Raw genomic sequence first — 23,124 nt, forward strand, 5'->3', positions numbered from 1 at the left:
AATACCAAGAGCAGATGAACTTATAGACAGATTGGCTTCTGCCAACTACTTAAGTACATTTGACCTGACAGCTGGGTATTGGCAAATAAGGTTAGCTGAGGAGGCCAAGCCCAAACAGCATTTTCTACCCCTGGTGGGCATTTTCAGTTTGTGGTAATGCCCTTTGGTTTGAAAAATGCACCTGCCACCTTCCAAAGGCTGGTGAAACAAGTTCTCACCGGGTTGGATGACTTCTCTGCAGCATATCTTGATGATATAGCTGTCTTTAGCTCCACCTGGGAGGATCACCTGGTCCACCTGAGGAAAGTGTTAGAGGCACTGCAAGCAGCAGGTCTCACTATCAAGGCCACTAAGTGCCAGACAGGGCAGACACAGGTTGTATACCTGGGCCATCTTGTAGGTGGAGGCCAGGTTCAGCCATTGGAGAGCAAGATACAGGCCATCAAGGACTGGGCTCCTCCAACCACCCAGACTCAGGTTCGAGCTTTCTTGGGCCTGACTGGTTATTACAGGAAATTTGTCAGAAATGATGGATCTATTGTGACTCCACTTAATGACCTGGCAAGTAAAAAGATGCCAAAGAAAGTTCAGTGGACAGCAAGCTGTCAAAAAGCATTCGATGACCTAAAGCAGGCCATGTGCACAGCACCTATCCTGAAGAGTCCAGACTACTCCAAAACATTCATTGTCCAAACAGATGCTTCTGAGTTGGGTGTGGGAGCTGTTCTATCTCAGCTGAATTTTGATGGTCATGACCAGCCCATTGCTTTTATTAGCAGAAGGCTGACCCCCAGAGAGAAGAATTGGTCAGCTATTGAAAGGGAGGCCTTTGCTGTGGTTTGGGCCCTGAAGAAATTGAGGCCATACTTGTTTGGCACTCATTTCAAGATTCAGACCGACCAGAAGCCCCTCTTGTGGCTAAATCAGATGAAGGGTGAAAACCCCAAACTACTTAGGTGGTCCATTTCCCTACAGGGGATGGATTTTACAGTGGAGCATAGACCTGGCACTGATCATGGCAATGCAGATGGGCTCTCCAGGTATTTCCACTTAGAGCAAGAAGACTCACCTGGTCAAGGTTAGTTTATTGTCCCAAAGTTTGGGGGGGGGGGGAGGGTCATGTAGGAGAGTAGGGTCTGCAATCCTATGATCACCCCAGATTTTTGCTTTTTGCTTCACTGGTTTACGACTTCCCTGGCTGTGGGCCTGCTAATCAGACCCACAGCCTAGCTGTTCTCTCTCTAAATTTACACGTGTACCTTAGGTGCATTTACCAATTGGTACTGGGCCACCTTATCAGTCCCTGTACCCAGGGCATAGGCGTACCCAGGGCCTACCAGGGGCTTTAGCATGTATTATGCCACCCCTGGCTGGCCATCTAAATCTGACACAACTGGCTGCACGACAGCTGGGGCAAAGTGGTGTAATCACCCTTTGCTTTAGATATAGTATACCTATATCTAACCCTAAAATGGACACATGTATTCCTATCAGTCACTCCTATGGCAGGCCTTATCGATCCTGAAGGCAGAGTGCTTGGAATTATGTGAGATGGTGCTCTGGCATGAGCTGAGCCCGTTTGCAGCTTGCGGAACCAAGTCCTAATAGCTGTTCCATGATAACGCATACCATATACTCTTAAGTGCATTATAATCCTCGCGGTTATTTGCCAACTTTGGTATCGCTTTATCAAAACATGTCGAGTAAGGTGTCATACCAATTGGAATACTAACCCCTCGCCAATTCTGGCGACGGGGTTAGCATTCCACCCTTCTAGAGGGACACGACATGTATGTAACTGTGAACCCCGGTTAAAGTTAACTCGAGCCTCAGCATCACAAAATGGATGCTGCCACCACAGACACAAGTCTGACCTCCTGCTGCTGGGAGTCCTTCCAGCGAGGAGAGCTTGGACAAAGGATTTCCTGTCAGCGGCGGTGCTAGCACCATCCCAGACAGGGTTTTTCTGTATCCCAGGTAGGCAGGGCTGAGAGGAAGGTGACTGCAAGTGGCACCCCGGTGCTCACTGTGCATATGCCGGCTTGAACCAGTTCCCGGGCCACACCAGCCCCTAAGCTGAAGAAAGTCCGGACAAGGGAGAGGGATGTAACCACCCCCCTTCCTGGTCCCACCCATGGGCAGGACCTAGTCGCGTGCCAGCCCCTTTCTTTAGTATAAAGGTAGGACCGGGCCCCCTTCCCAAATTGGATAATTCTGAATCCTGACTACTTTCCACTAAAGAACTCTTGAACATTTCTGAAGACTCTCCCTTGTGGCTAAGGAGTAGCCACCCTGCACCAGCGGGCACCATCTAAGCGCATGCAGTTTGCTGCAAGTCCATCCTCCGGATCAAGACTGCCCAGCTCGACGAGACCCGGATTCCCTGGCATCTCTGACCTCTACCTACATCATCAGCCCAGCTGAGATTCGTGGATGCGACGAGACCTGAAGGGACCGGCCATCGTCAAAACTGCACGACGCTTATTCAGCACGACCGCCGAGGGATCCTCGAGTGAGTGCTTTGGGGTTTGAGAAGCCCTAACCCTGAGCAGCTCCAGCACCGAAGTCCAGCCCCCAAGCATCCATGAGATCTGCGTGGGGCCCTTCTGCTCTTTGCTGCTCACTGCGTTGTCCGGCCACTTGCCTGCTGGCTTGTAGCCCTCCTGACGACCAACCACGACACTTCCATTGCTGGTCTGGTTGCTCCAGACTGGCCCTTGCTCCCCTCCAAAAGAGGAGCACCCCGGACCCTCCTGGTCCACTCCAGACGCCATCTTGTCTCCACCGCGTGGGCTTGCCTTTGCCAAGGCTTGTTGCTCCAATCCTGGTTTCAGCAGCGCCGACAGCAGACACCTTCGTGGGACAGCTCGCACCTCCATCCTGGTCACCGACAACGCCTCCTGGTCCGAGAGACTGCAGAGCCCAGCGTCGCCCACTCACCTGGTCGAGGTGACTTCATCCGGTGCCATCCTGGTGCCCACCTAATCACTGGCTAGTGATTAAGAACTAAGTCCCCTCTGCTTTCAGGTCGTCTCCATCATCGATCCAGGCTTGGATCACATCGAACTTCATCACTGGTCGCCTGCCAGCAACTTCTTCTTTGAGGCTCCATAGACTGTAACGAGGATTCCCGACGTCTTTTGAACCCTATGCAGCCGCAGCCCCTGGGCTAGGTAACCTGAGCATTTCGGTGCTCCAACGTAGGTTCACTATATAAGTGTCCAGATCCTTTTTCGTTTTCAGCCTAACTAGTCGGATTCGTCCGATAACTGTAACTTTACGAGATATTAGTATCCATAGACTTTGTCCCGCATCCCGCGTGAGAGTGCACACTCTGCACCCGATCTCCCTAGGCCTCCTGCTCCTAACCTGAAGGTTCAGTAGTGTAGTCCTAGCGATCCTAAAGCCTCTGGATCGAGTTACTTACCTGCTAGTATTTCGCATTCCACTTTTGTAGTATATGGTTTTTCGTGCCCCTCGGGCATTTGTGTAAATTGTGCAACTTAAAGTATTTTCTTAAGAGTTTTGTTGTGTGCTTAGCTCCCTCGCTCATAAAGAGATCAGGGTAGACTTGTTCTAGATAAATATCCTTTTATTTTCATAACAACTTGTGTGGTGTCCTTTCACTTGGTGTTCAAGGGGTTTATGTGATGGTATAACAGCTGGCTTAACACGCCCTCTAGAGTTTAGCCTAAAGACTGCTCTTGTCCACGCTACTAGGATAGCTGGTCTATAAGGTTGACTTACAACCAATCATCAATAAGGGTCGTTTGGTAGATACACAGTGATCACTAGAATAGTGAGCACTACATATCAGGCCAACTTCTCACATCACCCACCTGTCTTTTTGTTTAATGTACTCTCCTTTATTCCATGGATATCGTTTCTTCGCTGCAACTTTATATTGCTCATCCATTGAAATTCTCTTTGCCACCCCCATATCCATGCCCTTTGCCTAGCTGAATTGTTGTATTAAAAATAACCAGCAAGTACATAAATATGGCTTAGTAAGCAATGATTTAATGCTTAGTATATGTTTTATGTTGGTGTTTTTATGACTGAGCAGCCTTAAAACTCTGCATTGTAAAAAACTTTTTAAGTCCAGCATTCCAGTAACAATTCAAATGGTTAGCACGTAACTAAAAATGTATTGAAAAGTGGAAAAAACTGTAATTTATTTTCTTAGATTCCCGAAGGAAATAATTTCAGCAGAACGCATCACTTGGTGGAGAAAACAACACTGTATGACATGGATACTGATGTCACTCAGAAATATGTCGCTGTTGCCTGCCAAGACAGAAATGTCAGGTGAGCCTTACATATTTCTTTGTTAGTCTGAGCATACCCAAAAGCAGCCACCCAAATATGTTTTTTAGGGCATGCAAAGTAACATTTCTTAGCTTTTCCAACCAAAATGTTTCACTTATGTTAAGCACATGAAGGTGAGTACACTTTAACTTTCTTCACTTTGAGCACATGGTGGCCATAGACTTGCATCCACTACTGATGAAAGTCTGATGAAACCCCCCGGGATGATAGACTTGTCTAATTAGGGCATTCCATTGTAAAATCTTTAATCTTGCTATCTCATCAATTTATTCCACATCCATCAAGAGGAACAGACAATCAGTTGATCAATTCATTACTGTAGTAATATAGTCAACTGTGAAATCATATTCTTTGTAAGGAAACAATCCATCTCCAAATACTTGATGAGGTAGCTTGCAATTCGAAAACACCTTAACCTTTATGCCCCAAATCAAGTGCCTGTATTTTCCTAATGCCCAATAAATTGCCAGGACCTCTTTTTCTATTACTATGAAGGTTGTCTCAGAACCTTTTAAGCAACTTGATGCACCAGCAATTAAATTAAAAGCTCCAATACCTTTGGCACTGGCATGTGTTTTAATGTAAGTCTTCTCACCTTGTATACATGCTTGCAAACAGGGAGCATTCTTTAAATCCTCCTTCACCGACAGGAACTTGTTACACCAATTAGAATCCCATTCAAAGCTCACACTTTTTTTCCAATACATTGCTTATATGTTGTGTCTTATCAGCATAACCTAGGATAAACTTTCAGCAGTAATCTACCATACCTAAAAAAGATACTAGCTTCTCCTTGTTACAGGGTTCCGGATGTTTTGCAATGGTGTCAAATAACAGTTTTTTAGGAAACAAACCTTGTGAAATGCGATGTCCGAGATCAATCCCCTGCCTGTTTTCCTCAACCTCTCCAAAACCATACACACCATTGAATAATGTTCCTCCTTTGTACGGACCAAAAGTCAATAAATCATCCTGATTGTATTTTACACCTATAACTCCTTTAAGTACATTGAACATGATTCTTTGGAACACAGAAGCTTCAGAGAACAAACCAAACCGCATTCTCAAAAATGTAAACATTCCTACTCGTGTAATAAATGCAGTCCACTCCTGTGAAGTTTTACCTAACTCCACTTGATGGCAAGCGGATGCTAGATCTAAAGTTGTGAAAAATGTAGCACCTGCTATTGTAGAGATAATTTCATCTGTATTGGACAGTGGAAACCTGTCCACAATCAATTCACTATTAATTGCTTGTAAGTGTATGCAAAAAATAATTTCGCCTTTGGGTTTTAGCCTCCACTATAGGAGCCAACCATTCTGTTGCCTCCGCTGGTTCTAAAAACTTCATCTCAATCAATTGTTCTATCTACTTCTGTACCCCGACTTGTTCATTCAAAGGTATTCTTCTCACTTTAGCAACAACTGGTTTCGCTCCATTCTTCAATTTTGTATGACGATTATTGCCTTTGAGAGAGTCTAACCCATCCTGGACTACATCTTTAAATTCCTCATCAAAAGTGATTAAGGGCTCATCTGTCTCTTGTGCCTGTACTGAGGTCCAGCATTTGGATTCAACATGACTCCCAACAAACGCTTTGTGGCCACCCTAGTAAAGCATCCCCTCTTTTAACAACATACACCTTTCCAGCTACCATTCGTTCTTCAAGTTCAATTCATGCTGCAAAATACCCACCCTTTTAAATGGGTACCCCACCATAGTCTACTGGGAAAATATCTATTTTGCACAATTTTGCTTTCTCTTTGAAGAAATTATCAAAGGTGTTCATACAGGTCATGGCGAGATAAGAACATGAATCAAACTTCAACTCCTTCAACTATCTCTTTAGGTGATGGATGTTGAGTCTTAGCACCATCCACCTGAAATACAATGCCCTTTACCTCTTGACGAACATCTTTCGTAATCTTACTTCTGCAGCACTTGGTGAAATTACCTTTTTCCCCACACATATTACAAATAACATGCATACCTGGACAGACAATTGCATTTGCCTTGTGTCATGTCTTGCCACACCAAAAACATGTGCCTTTACATTTTTTTTTTTTTTAATTTTTCTAATTTTTTTTTATTGACGAATCAAAGTACACAGCTATTTAGCCTTACATCCCAGAGGCTAGGCAGCATAGTAAAGGTAGGATGATTGGTGCACACAGTACATAGTTTAAAATCGTACCAGGTTTAGTTTTATGCTATAAGTTAAGAAAACATGAAATAAAACACAATAACGAGCACCAAAACCAGTGCTAAAAGGCAAGGCGAAAAAACATAATTGCGACAATACCCAGATCAGGCCAAGGACCCGAAAAGTACACGTATGAACAGTGCAAAATGGACAATGTCGGGAGGGAAAGAGTGCAGGATGTGCAATATAGTAACGCTTGGGTTGGAGCCACAGGCTACGGGGACAGTCGTTCCTCCAAGGGGGCAGTGTCGGGTGGGAGACAGATATCACCCCTATATTCATTCCAGGCCCCCCAGACCTTATGCCACTTCTTGGGATTACCCCGGGCCACGTACACTGTTTTCTCACGAAACATACACCAATCCATATTGGTCTTCCACAATTCTACAGAGGGAGGTGACGTAGCGCCCCACTTCTGAGCGATGTCACGCTTTGCCACCATGTTTCCCAAGGTAACCCATTGGGTTTGCGCACTGTTGTAATCCGTGGGGCCCCACACATTCAGTAGGCAGCGTCGGGCCTCAGCCTGCAAGTCAACACCAGTCACCTCACTCATCACCGCGTGGACACGCCTCCAGTAGGAAGCGACCGCGTGACACTCCCAAATAATGTGCATGAAGGTGGCCAACGCACCACAACCACGCCTACAGAGCCCATCTACAGAATGGCCCCTATGTATCAACCGAGGGCCGGTTAGATACACCCTATGCAAGATTTTAAGCTGGACCAAGCGTAGTCTGGCTGGGATGGCTACCTCCTTGGGGGATGACACCGCATACTGCCAATCTTCGTCATCCAGCTCAATACCATCACGAACCCATTGCTCTCTCACACCCAGAAGGAGGTCTGCGCGGACATTGATCAGTTTTTTATAGACCAACGAGATGGCACTGTCCGGCATATGACCGTCCAGCACCCTATCTTCCAATGGGGATGACTCAGGGACCTTCTTACCCTCCGGCATAACTGCCAAAAGGGCGTGTCGCAATTGGGCGTATCTAAAAAATTCAGTCACTCCCAGTTGAAATTCTGTTTGTAGAGCGGCGAAAGATTTTATCCCACCATTGACCATCATGTCTTCAACTTTGGAGATACCAATCAGGTCCCATCGATCAAACCCCTTGGTGTGCCACAGCTTGCCCAACAGGTCCAAATCAAAAAGTGGGGTGGTCATCGTGAGTCTCCCTTTCCATCCCTGTGCCTTTGTGACAGCCCTCCATATATGTACCGCCGTCCTAGTCGGACCTGTCATTCTTCCATCCAGAGACCTCAAGTACAACGCCCTGTAATATTTCCCATCGTCAAGGAGCCAACGATCCATAGCGTACCCCGGACTGTCGGCTGGACCGTAGAAACCGTGGTTGAGGGCGGCTAGTTGGGAAGCCCAATAATACCTCCGGATGTCAGGCAATGCAATACCTCCGTCGTACCACGGAAGCGTGAGTTTAGCGATAGCAATGCGCGGTCTGCCATCCCAGAGAAGGGCCCGCTGTAAGCCCTCAACCTCCCTGAAATACCCGGAGGGGACCGGGTCCTGGGTATTCTGAAGCGCGTACAGGAATCTGGGCAGGGACATCATTTTGAACAATGCCGCACGTCCAAGCAGGGAAAGCGGCAGCTTCCGCCACCCCTCTACGTCCCGCTGTAGGCATGCAAGAGGGGGAAGCAAGTTGTTCGCATAACGTGTCTTGGCATCGGCTGAAATATAGATGCCCAAGTATTTGAACCCCTGCCTCGCGACCTGTATGGTGCAACCCCTCCGGAGCCGCGGAACCTCACCCCTCAAACGTATAAGTGCGATTTCGACCAGTTAATGACTAGGCCTGAATACCTACCGAAGGTATGCAGCACGTCGCATACCACGATAAGGGACTTGCGGGGAGAGGTGAGGTAAAGCAAGATGTCGTCCGCGTATAAAGACACCCGGTCCTCAAATCCGGAGGACCACCGTATCCCGTTGATGTCCGGGTGAAATCGCAGCCAGGCAGCCAAAGGCTCAAGCGCCAACGCAAACAACAAGGGCGACAGGGGGCAACCCTGCCTGGTGCCCCTGCGGAGAGCGAAGGATACGGGCACGCGGCCATTGACCGTAACGTTGGCAAGTGGACTGGCATACAGAAGCTTGACCCATCCTATAAATTCCGGACCAAATCCGAACTTCATCAGCACTGCCCACAGGTAGTTCCACTCGAGGGAGTCAAAGGCCATCGTGGCATCCAAAGACGCCAAAACGGCCGGCTCCCGGAGCGTATGAATCCTCGCCAGAGCCCCATGGAGTCTCCTAAGGTTAAGGGCGGTGTTGCGATGAGGAATAAAGCCCGACTGATCCGGATGAACCAAGTCGCTAATTGCGCAAACCAGTCGGTTGGCCAGCAATTTAGCCAAGATCTTAGGCTCGGCATTCAGCAAAGAAATGGGGCGATACGATCGGCACAGGTCTCTGGGCTTCCCTTCCTTATGAATGACCACGATGGTGGCCAAACTCTGGTCTGGGGGAAGCGTACCTCTCTCCCGTGCCTCCAGGAACATGTCCCGTAAGCGCGGGCGATGGCGTCAGGCTTTATCTTATAAAGCTCCACCGGGAGGCCGTTGGGGCCGGGCGCCTTGCCAGACCTCAGGGAGCGTATTGCAAGTGCGATCTCGTCAGCAGTTATGCCCCTATCCATGTCGTCGCGTTCAGTATCCGACAAACACGGAAGGTCCACCTCTCTCAGAAGGGCATTGGAGTCCGCCTCGGACATTTCAGAGACCGAGGTGTAAACGGACTCGAAATAATCGGCGAAAACCGTGACTATAGCGCTGGGGTCGGTAACAGCCAACCCGTCCTCCCCCAGCACCTCAGGGACCACCCGGGAGGCCATCTCCTTTTTGTCAAGCCACGCAATAAGCTTGCCTGCCTTGTCCCCGACATCATAGATCCTCCCCTGCTGTTCTCTGCCCATAGTCTTGGCAGCATCAGTAACAGTGGCCCGGTACTCTGACTGCTTAAGCGAGAGAACTTGAAGTAGGGCCGGTGTCGGATCGTTCTCCAATTGGGAGTCAAGAACCTCGATCTCTGATTCAATCCGCACCACGTCCTCGTCCCTACGTCTCCGCACCTCGGCTATTATGGAGAAGGCCTCTCCTCTCAAGACAGTCTTAAAGGCCTCCCATAGGGAGACAGCTGATGTGACCGAGCCCGCGTTTTCAGAAAAGTAGAGCTCAATGGCTTTGGCCAGGAGTCCACGGGTCTTAGGGTTACGGAAATACCACGGGTTAACTGGCGCCACCCTCTCGGTCACCACGATGCCGAAGTCAAAGGACACCCAGACCGGAGAATGGTCCTAGATACCCCTGGCCATCAGTCGGGCCTCAGAGACCGCCGACGCGTGGGCCGCTAGAGCCAGAACGTAATCAATCCTGGAGAGGCTACCATGTGCCCCGGAGTGAAATGAGTATTGACGCTGGGTAGGATGAAGAAGCCTCCAGCAGTCAATTAGCCCCATAGTATCCAAGAAGTCGGGAAGCCAGGACTGCGCACCCCGAAGATCTCTGGATGGATGCCTGTCTAAGGTACCGAAACCAACTGCATTGAAGTCCCCACCCACGATAAGCAAACCTTCAGGCAAGCCCAAAATGGCACCCCCGAGATCCTGAAACGTAGTCGTTTGCAAACCAGGAGGGACGTAAACAGAAACCAAAACTAGGGTACGCCCCTCCCATCTGCCCGTGACGGCGACGTAGCGCCCCCTCTCATCAATCACGCTGAATTCTATCTCGAATGGGAGTGACATCCGCACCATGATCCCCGCCCCGCGGGACCCCGAAGAGTACCCCGAATGTGCCACCATCTTGAAACCCTTTCTATTGAGCGCGTGGCACGTGTTTCCTACCAAATGAGTTTCCTGCAACAGAATGACATCAGGCATACATCTCTTGAAAATTTGTAGTACTACACCTCTTAATACGATCCCCCAGCCCATTAACATTCCAACACAGAACATTCAACCTCTTACCCCCCATCGTCAAAGTACAGGCCCATGCCAGCCCTGTCGAGTGGCGTCGCTACAACACAATTAGCAGCACAACAGTTACCTTGCCGTGAAATAGAAAAAGGAAAAAGGAGAACAAAAAAAGAACAAACAGCCCATCCACCCCCCACCCTGCACCCCTGCATTAGACTAAAAAGCCCCCCCAACTAGCAGTGTGCCTGTCGCCCCTAGAAAACTACTCTACGAAAAGCCCCTAGAGGAGAAAGGAGTCTATCCTATCCCCCCCGCTTCCCCCGTTCAAAATCGAGGATAGTAATAAAAAGTACAATACTGTGATACCAACTGCCTAGGTAGTCCCATTGTCCGAAAAAGGTCCGAAGGAACATTCTACTCCTGATGATCAGGGCCACCCGCTGCCCCTTCCGACTGTTCCTCAGGTTCCTCACGCCGCTGAGGCAAAGTGTCCAACCAATCCCCGGCGACCTCCGGCATGTCGAAGAACAATGCACGGCCATCATGCTCAATACGCAGTTTCGCGGGGAACAGCATGGAGTACTTCATCCCCAGCTCACGTAGTCTCCGTTTCACGCCCGTGAAGCTTTGCCTCCGCCTCTGAACCGCTTGGGTGAAGTCCGGGAAAAAGTTAATATCCGCATTTTGATATTTCAGCGGCCCACCTCTCCTCGATGCCTGCAGGATAGCGTCCCGGTCCCTATAGTTGAACACACGGGCAATGAAGGGACGCGGAAGAGCCCCCAACTTCGGGCGGCCTCCGGGCAATCGATGAGCACGTTCAACTGAGAAAAACTTGCTGAGGCCCCCAGGGGCCAGATGATTCTGGATCAAGTCCTCGACAAAGAGGTCGGTGGCATCCTCCTCGGCCCCCTCCGGAACACCGACAATTTGGACGTTCTGGCGCCTGGCACGTCCTTCAAAGTCCTCAAGCCTACGGGCAAATAGCGAGTTCGCAGCCTTCAGGTCTCGAACCTCTGATTGCAGGTCCGAGACGTCTGTGGTCATGCTCGAGGTTTTTATATCAAGTGACTTGACCCGATCATTGGCCTTGCCCAAATTGGCTCTGATCAGGTTGACCTCAACGGCCAGTGTGTCGACCTTGTGTCAGGACCTCGTGCTGTTTGTGCATCTCGGCTTTTATGCCCGCGATCGCGCCCATAACGTCCCGGAGGGTTGGGGCCGAGTCGTCCGGCGACACCTCTCGATGCATGTCCTTAGGCCTCGCGGCGACACCAGGCGAGCTCTTAGGGTGGGCGTATCGTTCCATGTTGGTAGATTGGGAGTAGGTTGATTTTCTACTGGCCCGGGGCTTCCCTCTGTCGGGTTCACCTCTGCCCGCCATGTTGAGCAAACGACCACCACGATCGAGAAAACCCCGGGCCCTCGCCGGCTCACCAACGTGAAGAGCGGTTGCGGCTGTCCCCGCCGTCCGTTCAGCACCAACACACTCCAGAACTTCGCAAGCTTCGCTTCGTGGCGGAACAATCACTCTCTTCCCATGCCACTTCCGTACGGCTGTGTCGCACTCGCCGGCTCAGGCAAGGGCGCTGGTGACGTCGTCGTCCCCAAATTTGCACACGGTGTAGCTTCACCTAGGGGCGTCAGAATTTCAATCGGACAACGAGTCCCGCACCAGCAGCAGTTCACCCACAGTTTTCCACTGTCGTGGAACAGGATAGACGACAGGATTAATGCGGAGGATCGGAGGGTCTTCGGAGCTCCGAGCTCACGCGGCCATCTTAGTTGCCCGCGAAGCTCCTCCTGCCTTTAAATTCTTGTGCATATCTGCCCTTTGAGACATACACAGATTTATTATTTTCTGAAAGTGTTGAATTCTTGTTTTTTACCTGACAAACTATTTCATCTGCCTTCATCTCATTCTTGACACTGCTTAATTCACCTACACATTTGACCATATGCCCCACCCATTTAACAATGCAATTACCTCTTCTAAGGGTGGTTCGTCCTTCAACCACAATTTTTCTCTATCATCTTATCATGTGCACATTTCAATACAAATTGATCCCTTCTCTCCGTTGCCCCTCCAAAGTTACTCATCTTTTGCTTGCTCCGTTAGCCCAAAATAATACCTCTCCTTGATGGTGCTCACTCGTTGCCGATAATGATGATATAGTTGCAGTATATACATTTCATATTCATTTCACGCCCTTTGATCAGTAACACTTAACTGAGGCATATTTTCTATTACAAGCTTGCCCCTCACCACCTAGACAGTGTAGTATAAAAGAATGTTTGCCTTCTACACTTAAATTTGTGCCGCATACCCTTGCATAATTCACAAAAATCTTTTTCCATTTTTTCCCATTTAACCATCAGTTCTCCAGGACTACTTAAGAAGAACGTAGTTGAAGTAAAATTCTGCATATTGATTTGCTAATAATATAGATTAATATTCTGCTACTGTGTTATTATCTCAACAGTATTAAGAATTATGCAGACCACTCCCAATTTCATCCTTATATATGTTAATTGCAGTTATATCCAGTGTTCTCCACTAAGAACTGCTTCACAAAGCAATACTAGCTGCAGAACGCCCTAATTATGTCCTGCAGACTTGACCTAAAGGTTTGCCATTCACTGTCCGTGACCGGCACTTAGTCCAAAAGGAGTATCAATCAAACAAGTTGGAAATGATCAGCATCAATCAAGCAACAGTTTGCACAGTGTACTAATTTTCACTTGTAAACATAAATAACCAAACTGTACTGCGGTTTACAAGTTTGTCACATTGCTGCTGTTAGGTGTGGCAATCACAGAGGAGTAAAAACGGTTGCCACCCAGAGAAGATAGCTTTGTGTGCTAATATGATGTGCCAATCACCGAGGAGTATAGACAATTAGCATCCACAGAATATAGCATCACTTAGATAGACCTTGAATCAATGAACAAGAATGGGAAGCCTCCCAGACGCTTAAAATTGCAGCTGTGCATCGTCGAGGGTGAGTATCAGGGAGGTGACAGTTGAGTGTCACAGAGAGTCAATGCTGAGTGACAGAGAGGGAGAAGGATGAGTGCCAGGTGCGACGAGTGACTGCCAGGCCTGAAGGGTGAGTGCCAGGGAGGTGAGGGGTGAGTGACAGACTGCAAATTGTAGTTAGCTGAGGTCTAGAAGGAGGTGCAGAGATCATCACCCGATGTGTGCCAAGCTGGGACGCACCAGTGCCAGGCCAGATTTGGGTGGATGAAAGAACCTCTGAAAGGCGGGTGCCAAGTCACTCGTAACCTTAGTACAGGAGTGGGGTGCGCAGGAGAGAGTAACTTCTTCAAACATCCCCCTCCCAGGGGGATGATGGGCTAGTGCCATGGAGGTGAAGTATGAGTGCCAGGGGTGAGGGGTAGCTGCCAGGCCAGTGGGGTGAAGGGCTTGTGCCACAGAGGTGAAGGTTGAGTGCCAGGTCAGGGGGATGAAGGGTGAGTGCCAGGGAGATGAAGGTTGAGTGCCATGGAGGTGAGTTGTAAGAGTCAGGAGGGTCAAAGGTGTTTGCCAGGGAGGGCAATTGTGAGTGCAAGGGGTGAAGGGTAGCTGCCAGACCAGGGGGGTGAAGGGCTAGTGCCATGGAGGTGAAGGGTGAGTGCCAAGGGGACGAGTAGTAAATGCCAGGAGGTACATGGGTGAGTGTCAGGGAGGTGAAGGATATGTGCCAGGGAGGAGAAGTATGAGTACCAGGAGGGTCGAGGATGAGTGTCATGGAGGTGACAGTTGTGTGTCACGGAGAGTCAATGCTGAGTGCCAGAGAGGGAGAAGGGTGAGTGCCAGGTGTGAGGAGTGACTGCCCGGCCTGAGGGGTGAAGGGTGAGCACATGGGAGGTGAGGGGTGAGTGACAGAGTGCAAACAGTAGTGAGCTTGGGTCTAGAAGGAGGTGTGGAGATCACCCGGTGTGTGCCAGGCTGGGACGCACCAGTGCCAGGCCAGACTTTGGTGGATGCAAGAACCTCTGAAAGTCGGGTGCCAAGTCACTCGTAACCTTAGTACAGGAGGGGGGTGCGCAGGAGAGAGTAACTTCTTCAAACAAGAAACTATTCAAAATCCTGAAAACTCCACTTTATGATCTTGCAACCTTATGTGTAAAATAATGAGCAAATGAATGGGCTTACGCAGCGGACTTGCAGCTTGTTACAGCAATTTATTGAGATAATGTTTGCATTGCAAATAATCCAAAGGTAACATAATTTGAATTAGTAACGGTAAGATTCGCAATGAACTAACAACAAGTTGAAAAAGCACCCCAGAATTGAACCGAGGATACAGAATAATAAAAATGGGGGCACTATTGGTCTCCTTTTCACAGCTGGCAGCCAAAAAACAGGGTGTTGTGGAGGACTCTGATTCTGGTGGAATCAGAATTTGTAAAAGAGTCAATTTTTCATATTTTTTTTTTTAAACAACTCTTTTGAACACACTAGTGTATAGTGCCATGCGAGTGCCACTGCCCTTTTCCTAAGACACAACCTCCGTGAAACAAAGCAATTAGATTAACTGTTTGCTGTTTAAAACTAAGTGGGGCACGAATGCCGTTTAGTATTCTGGTTATTGTGGTTGTGTGTGTAGTTGTGTGGATGTGTGTGTGTGTTGTTTTGTGTGTGGATGTGTGTGTGTGTTTGTGGTTTTTTGTGTGTGAGGTTGTGTGTGTTTGGGTGTGGTTTTGTGTGCGTGGTTGTGTGTGCGTGGTTGTGTGTGTGTGTGGTTGTGTGTTTGTGGGTTTGCTTGTGGTTATGTGTGGTTGCGTGTGTGTGGTGTGTGGTTGGGTGTGGTTGTGTGTGTGGCTGGGTGGTTGTGTGTGTGGCTGGGTGGTTGGGTGTGTGGTTGTGTGTGTAGTTGTGTGTGTGGTTGTGTGTTGTGTGTGTGTGTGTGTGTGGTTGTGTGTGTGCTGTTGTGTTTGAGTGTGTGGTTGTGTGTGTGGTTGTGTGGTTGTGTTGTGGTTGTGTGTGTGTGTCGTGGTTGTGTGTGTGGTTGTGTGTGGTGTGTGTGTGGTTGTATATGTGTGTGCGGCTGTGTGGTTGTGTGTGGTTGTATATGTGTGTGCGGTTGTGTGTGGTTGTGTATGTAGTTGTGTGTGTGTGTGTGTGTGTGTGTGGTGTGGTTGTGTGTGTGTGGTTGGGTGCAGTAGTGTGTGTGTGGTTGTAAGAATGTGGTTGTGTGTGTTGTTGTGTGTGGCTGTGTGTGTGGTGTGATCTCATGTCAGACCTGAGTGTGATGTGCTCTGCCTTGTGTGTTGTGGTGTCAGGCATGAGTGTGATGTGCTGTCGTGATGTGGTGTCATGCATGAGTGTGATGAGCTCTGCTGTGTGTGATGTGGTGTCAGACCTGAGTGTGATGTGATCTGCTGTGTGTGAGGTGGTGTCAGGCATGAGTGTGATGTGATCTGCTGTGTGTGATATGGTGTCAGACCCAATTGTGATATGCTCTGCTGTGTGTGATGTGGTGTCAGACCTGATTGTGATGTGCTCTGCTGTGTGTGATGTGGTGTTGGGCATGAGTGTGATGTGCTCCGCTGTGTGTGATGTGGTCTCAGGCATGAGTGTGATGTGCTCTGCTGTGTGTGATGTGGTGTCGGATCCGATTGTGATGTGCTCCGCTGTGTGTGATGTGGTGTCAGACTTGAATGTGATGTGCTCTGCTGTGTGTGATGTGGTGTCAGGCGTGAGTGTGATGTGCTCTGCTGTCTGTGATGTGTTGTCAGACCCAATTGTGATATGCTCTGCTGTGTGTGATGTGGTGTCAGGCCTGAGTGTGATGTGCTCTGCTGTTTGTAATGTGGTGTCAGGCATGAGTGTGATGTGCTCCGCTGTGTGTGATGTGGTCTCAGGCTTGAGTGTGATGTGCTCTGCTGTGTGTGATGTGGTGTCAGATCCGATTGTGATGTGCTCCGCTGTGTGTGATGTGGTGTCAGACGTGAGTGTGATGTGCTCTGCTGTGTGTGATGTGGTGTCAGACCTGAGTGTGATGTGCTCCGCTTTGTGTGATGTGGTGTCAGACCTGAATGTGATGTAATGTAATGTAATGTAATGTATGTGTCTTGTAAAGCGCACTGCTGCCCTGAGGCGTCGTGGCGCTGTAGACCACTGGGGAACCCGTCCTGGCTATCCCTGTGAGATGGTCCCTACTGGGTATCTCCAAGGTGAAACCAGGCATCCCCGGCGAATGTGGGGGGCCGTTGTAGAGATGAGGCAAGCTAATGCCCAGAGTTGCCGAGTGTGATCCCTGGTTAGAGTAGGCACCGAGGCGAGAATTATCGAGTCCGCTGACCCTGGTCCACGACCCTGCCGGGTCGGGAATTGAACCCTGGTCCCGGGCCGTTCTCTGCTTCCGGGTCTGCTGCCTCTAACCAGTGAGCCACACTACTCCTGTGCTCCTGTTTGTGTGAGGTGGTGTTAGACCTGAGTTTGATGTGCTCTGCTGTGAGAAAAATAGTAGTCTTGATTACCAGGCCAATACAGGACCGTAATGGAGACGCAAACTGCAAACATACCGGATTGGCTCCTAATGAAAACAGCCCAGTAAAACATGTGTCTTTTTATCTGGAATACGCAAAACATCTGCTGGGTATGAGCACAGCGTGCGACGTACTTTGAGCCTGAGGCTGCTTAGTGGTGGGGGAGGGGGAGGGGCAGGTGTGAGAGGCACCATGACAACAAAGGAGCAGGAAAAACAGATGGCCGTGCGTGCACTCATGCTTGTAGCCAGCAAACATAGGCTGGGTAGCACTTTTGTGATTCCCCTTTACAAAAAGTCGAGCAACAACAGCGCATGCGCTGTTCTAGGCTCGACCTAATAAACGATCCTCAAGGGCTCTGTTCCATTGTGTTCCGTATTTCCAGAAAGCCCTGCGACGCGACGTGTCAGACGCTGGAGTTGTGGACAGGCGGATGGGCGATAAACGATTTCTCTGAGTCGGATGATTTAGTTTGGGTGAAATACGGAACACAATGGAACAGAGCCCTTGAGGATTGTTTATTTTTGGGGACAGCAGATTGGGTCTGCTGCTTAGCTAAGATTCTGATGAGAACCCTGTTACCTGTTGGGTTCGAAACGCGTCGACCTTTTTGATGTGTTTTTGTCAAACCGATTTTGCAAATTAGGTCGTCCACTATAAATATTTGTTGTGTAATGTGAAATTTGGAAGTTTTGATTAGAGTGTGCGCCATTGTGAGCTTGGAGTTCAAATTGTTGGTTGTTTGGCCCCCCCTTTTTAGGTCGAGTTTACTCGAACCTATTGTTGTCAACCCAAAAGCTGACTTTTTACGATCCGGATTCTCAACAGTTCACGTGAAATCACGTGACCACCAGCTCCTTCGTGCACGAGCTTGCATTTCCCCACAGGCTTCCCCCTGCCAGCAGCAATCGAAGGCTTCCGCTGCCCCGCCCCCCGTCACTTATTCGCGGCCGCAGGCCGTGACTTCAAAGGGTTCCGCTGCCCCGCCCCCTGCTTCACGGCCATCTGTTCCCCAGCACCTCCCCTCTCTCTCCCCTAATTATTCACTGCTGGCCGGCCGGCACATCTAGTTTTCCATGCCACAATGTCCTTCATAGAAGTGAAGACTTTCATTTGTGAAAGCGAGACAAACACCAAACCGATAAGGGTCATCCATCTGACACTTGACTGCACAGAGCCCAAACAGAGTATCATGAATGATAACTGTGTGTCAAAATGTGTGACAAATTCTTCTTGGAAGGCCATTTTTTAAACAGTCTGAAGACCACAAATCACTCCCACCCTCTTGAGTAGTGTAGTTCTGGGGTAACTGAGAGGTACAGGTACCTTTCCTGCTTATCTAATTTACCAATCTCCTTCAGGTCACATTGTCTTTTTGGGGTGCTCTCTTGTCCAATCCTGCCTGATGGCGAAAGAAAACTGTTAAGATTGGCCAGTTTGTTCCATCATCTGAGCAATCTTCTAAGCTATCAGCCGCAATACCTACGTCCAGACCAAAGGATTTTGAAGCACCTAGGGATTCAGGCGAGTATTCAGACTTTAGTGTAGAAAGTTTGGATGAGCCCCAGAAAGTTCCAGAAATACTTGAATCCAAACTTGAGGCTTTCCTTGCAGTGTAACCAAAATCAAATCTGCTTATTGTTTGTTTGCTTATTTGTGCTGTCACTCTGGTGATAATTCTGAATGCAATATGAGCATAATGGTGATGTTGTGACCAAACCTGCAAGAAAGCCTGTTTCTTTGGTTCTACTCTCCAGCCTAAGAACACAGTAAGTTGTGGCTTTAGACAGTATGTAAAAATACCCATTTTGCAAAGATCAAAACCCTTTGAACCAGCTACCAATTGCTCGGTTCCAAGAGGAAGTGGGATTTCCAATCCTCCACTAAGCTGACCTTGCCCCAGAGATACTTCTCTGGCACAGCTATCTGGTGCACCAGGCAGTCCTGCCTGTTGTAGTGGGTCACAGAGCGGTAATTTTCAAGAAAACACAACATTCCTGATTGACTTGAGTCAGACATTTTACGGTGAAGGATCCTACCTACAGCATTAAACATTCTATGTGTAAATACAGTTTTTATCTCAACTATTTTCCTCCAGAAGGTAAAGCGCCACACTTGGCTCCCCATCCCAGCCTTGGCATGCCTAATCAGGTCTAGTCAGGATCTGAAAATGTTACTTCAATTTTAGTTATCTATATGGTTGAGCCACCAAACCAGTTCCTGCCTGTTTTTGTTAGATAATTGTTTCGAGTCGGAGTATGAATGACCCTGCACTGTACAGTCATTGAAGACATATGTAGAATGAAAGGTTTGGAAAAATGGACTGGGTCGATTAAGTAAGGAAACCTACAGTCATTGCCATCTGCCTCAAGTAGACCATGTCTGAATGAAACACTTTTTGGTTCCCTCTTTTATAGATTTCATCTTGCTGGGAGGACATTATTGAGTCCAGCAAACTAATATAGCTTGAAATCCGAAGCCTCCATTTCCCTCAAAGGTATTCAATTTGATTAATATCTATTAAAAATAAAGCCTAGGTCTTGAAACATACTCTGCTGTATGCAGCTGATTCAGGAGAAATCAGGGTTTCTGTAAAATAAAACCATGTTTGCTAAATATGTAATCATTATTTTGCCATGAGCTCATAAAAATGTCCACAATGTGCATTCTTTTGGTGGAGCACCATGGGGCGGATGAAAGGCCAAAAGGACAGGCAAGAAATTGATAAATCTGATTTTGATAAAATAATTGGCCATCTGCTGTAAGATTTGAAAATGAGTAATGTCAGGGTGGCATCAATGATCTCCACCTCAACTATCTAGTCTCTACGATGGAGGATATCCCTTAGAAATTCGATTCTTCCTATCACAAAATGCTTTAATGTTGTTATGAGTTGAACTCCTTCAAGAAACCCGTGCCTTTCCTCTTCTGGATATGGGAAACATTCCCTACAAGTTCTCTCTGATTCCTGACTGCCACGGTTACTACTCCTTTCTTTAGCACTTACTCTTTCACATCCACCATGCTTTGCTTCTTAATACCAGTCCTGAATCTTGCACAGAGTTGTGGGTACTAAATAATAAAAAGTCAAAGACTGAACCATATAACGGACCCATACGCCTTTGGTCCAAGCACACTTACTGCGTTGAGATTTTCTCCCATTCCTAGATGTGCATGGAAAGACTAGAATATTCGCCTGTGAGACTTGCAATCTATTGTTTTCTTGGTATAGCCTCTTGAAGCAGGCATGCACATCCCTATCTCTGCGGGAAAAGGTTCTAATCTACCTCAGTTCTGTCCGTACCTTTCTCTCAGTAGTGGTTTGTAATCTCTGATGTCTGTGTTTGGCCCCTCAAAGAGGTGGGTTGAAAACATTTTTTTATGACAAGCTTGGCATGTTCAGGTACCATGAATATGCTTTCAGATGTGCTGAGCTACATGACAAATAGGTCTCTGAAGAGAATCCATAATTCCATCAAACCTCCTTTGAAGTATGAGATGCCATATTTGTGTTCCTCTTAGATCAAGATTGAACAACACCTCTAAGCAGATAAAGTAACATTGGGGAAGGTGGCAAAGCTCTGTTTGAGCTGAGCCTGCAAGAAAGAAAGAATCCACAGTAAGTCCCTCATCCTTGACAGGTGTCTATATAGGGATCTGTAAATTTCTGGAATGTGTTTTGTCGGTCCCTGTCTTATCTCTTTATGAGGTCACTAGAAAATCTATCCACAAACATGTAAATTTTCCGCTCAATGTCTGGGTCAAAGCATCACTTCCCTCAACTGATGGTCTTTGTTATTCAGCTGGCAGTATATTTCTTACTTCTTTGTTAGTCGGTTTGCAGATGTAATAGGCGTGTCCATAGGCTGCAACCCTGGGTGAGTGTGTACTCTCAGAAAACCTTGGTGGCCCATGCCATTTGGATTAACATCTTGCAGGTTAACCTTGATAGCCTGACACAAAACTCAAAGGAAGAGTCATTGTCATCACTAGCTGAGTCTTTCTTAATTTTCTTAATGTCTGAATTTGAACACATGTTATACAGTTTCCTGCCCTGTCCTTAGAACTCTGATTCATCAGATTGTCTATGCTGCAAAGATTGCTATGTACAATCTCATCCAGAAGAGGTTACAGTTAATTTGTCCCACTCTTGTGTGGTGCCTTGGTCGTTCTAGACCTTCAATGGCCTCTTATTTTCTGAAAGGTGTCATAGGCCTGTGTGCAATCCCGCTACCTCTTGGCTTAAGTACGAGTTGGTGTTGTATATTGTTGTGAAGATGTTCAGGTAGGCAGGACACTTCTTAGTAGTTACAAGGTAGGTTAATAAGTTACAGCAATTCTCAAAGAGAACACTATCTTCCACAAGCACGGAGTGCACGTGGAAGATAGAAGACATGACAGTATGTATGCAACACATCTTTTTAAAAACTTTTTTTTTTACTTCTCTATAGCCAAAACAAAATCTTTGAACCTACCCGGCACATGATGTTCACTTTCTCCCTTTGAATTTCCTCATTTCCTTTGGAACAACCTGGATCAGACCTAGGGGGAACACAAGGTCGTGCATTTTCCCCCAACTCATATTCAGTTTTTGAAAAATGATAAAATCCTTTATACAATGAAATCCTATTGAAATTCCACCCACTTCCCCCTTTGATTTTGACCGCATTATTAAAAACCTCAATAACTTCCTTAGGATCCGACCAACATTGAGATCCTTTAGAGACATTAGTGTTTCTTTTTTCCCCGAACAAAATCGCCAATAACCACTTTTTGCTTGCTCGGATGGCCTCTTTTGTTGTCCATGTTCATTTTCATTTTACCTTTGTGCTTCTCAACTCTTTTCTTTACCACATCTTAGTCAATGTTGTTCCATTTAACACTTGAAACTTTCCCTTTTAACACCATGGAACCAAGGTAGTACTAGGCTTTCTCCCTCTCAAAAGTTCAAACGAGCTAACAAAAATAATCGAATTGGGAGAAGTCCTGTAAGACAGGAGCATGGAACCTAAGGCATTCTTTCAATTCAGACCACTCTTAATAGAAAGCTGAATAGCCTCTTTCACCACCCGATTAAAGCGTTCCGCCTGTCCATTAGCCTCAGGATGGAAAACAGCAATTTTTTTGTGAGTTATCCCACACCTAGTGAAAAAAAACTCCATGTCCTTACTAATAAATTGCGGACCATTGTCTGTGACGATTACTTGCGGAATCCCTTCTCTGCAAAAAACGCTATCTAAAAACTCAATAATTCTCTGAGACGTGACCTCTCTGACCATTTTTATCTCCGGCCATTTAGAAAAGTAATCAATCAAAACAATGCCAAAGCTCTCTTCCTTAGGTAACACATGAAATGGCCCGACAATATCAATGCCCAACTTCCTCCATGGCCCGTCTGGAAATTCCACAGGTATAGATTCTGCCCGCAAAGGAAAGACAGACTTGTCACTGTTTGCACAACTACCACAAAGTCGTACAGATTGTTCAATCGAGGAGTAAATCCCCGGCCACCAAAACATTTCCTTGATGCGCCTTCGCGTTAAAAAAATACCCAAGTGTCCCTCGTGGCCAATCTCCATGATGGTGCGCCTCAAATTAAAAGGAGGAATTATTTTATCTTCCCTTAGAACAATGCCATTTTCAATAGCTAACTCACCATTAACCTTAGCGAAGCTCATTAACTCCCCAGACAATTTCCTCGTCTCAGGCCAGCCTTGAACAATAAACTTCTTTACCTCGCTTAGCACAATATTTTTCTCCATCTCAGAAATCCATATTTCTTCCCTCAAGACTTGCTTTTCACTACCAATCGAGTTCACATCCCGAACAGTAAACGCTACCTCACAATCATCCTCCTGAAACACACCTTCTTCTACTGTGGGCAACCTGGACGTGAAATCAGGGTGGATATTGGCCTTACCCTGAACATACTCAATAGTGAATCGAAAGGATTGCAATCTTGAGGAAAGTCTTGCCAACCGCGCCGACATAGACCTACCTCCACCTGGGGACATCGGAAACACAAGGGGCTTATGGTCCGTTTTAATTACAAACTCAGTTCCCGAAAGAAAACTTCTAAAATGCTCGGCCCCCCACTCACAAGCTAGTAATTCCCTCTCGATCACAGAATAATTTTTCTCAGCTTCCCT

General features: G+C 47.4%; 1 protein-coding gene across 1 annotated transcript in view; it reads left to right on the top strand.

The window, feature by feature from the left end:
* The window catches only part of LOC147692216 (WD repeat-containing protein 62-like), an 846,473-nt gene that overhangs the window by 227,259 nt on the left and 596,090 nt on the right, over positions 1 to 23,124 (top strand). The window contains exon 15 of the mRNA XM_086938490.1: positions 4,187 to 4,308. Coding sequence (XP_086794616.1) covers positions 4,187 to 4,308 — 122 coding nt within the window. The remainder of the gene's footprint in view (positions 1 to 4,186; positions 4,309 to 23,124) is intronic.

The sequence above is a fragment of the Lissotriton vulgaris genome, chromosome 9, assembly GCF_964263255.1.
Source record: "Lissotriton vulgaris chromosome 9, aLisVul1.2, whole genome shotgun sequence".
In the NCBI taxonomy this organism is placed as follows: Eukaryota; Metazoa; Chordata; class Amphibia; order Caudata; family Salamandridae; genus Lissotriton; species Lissotriton vulgaris.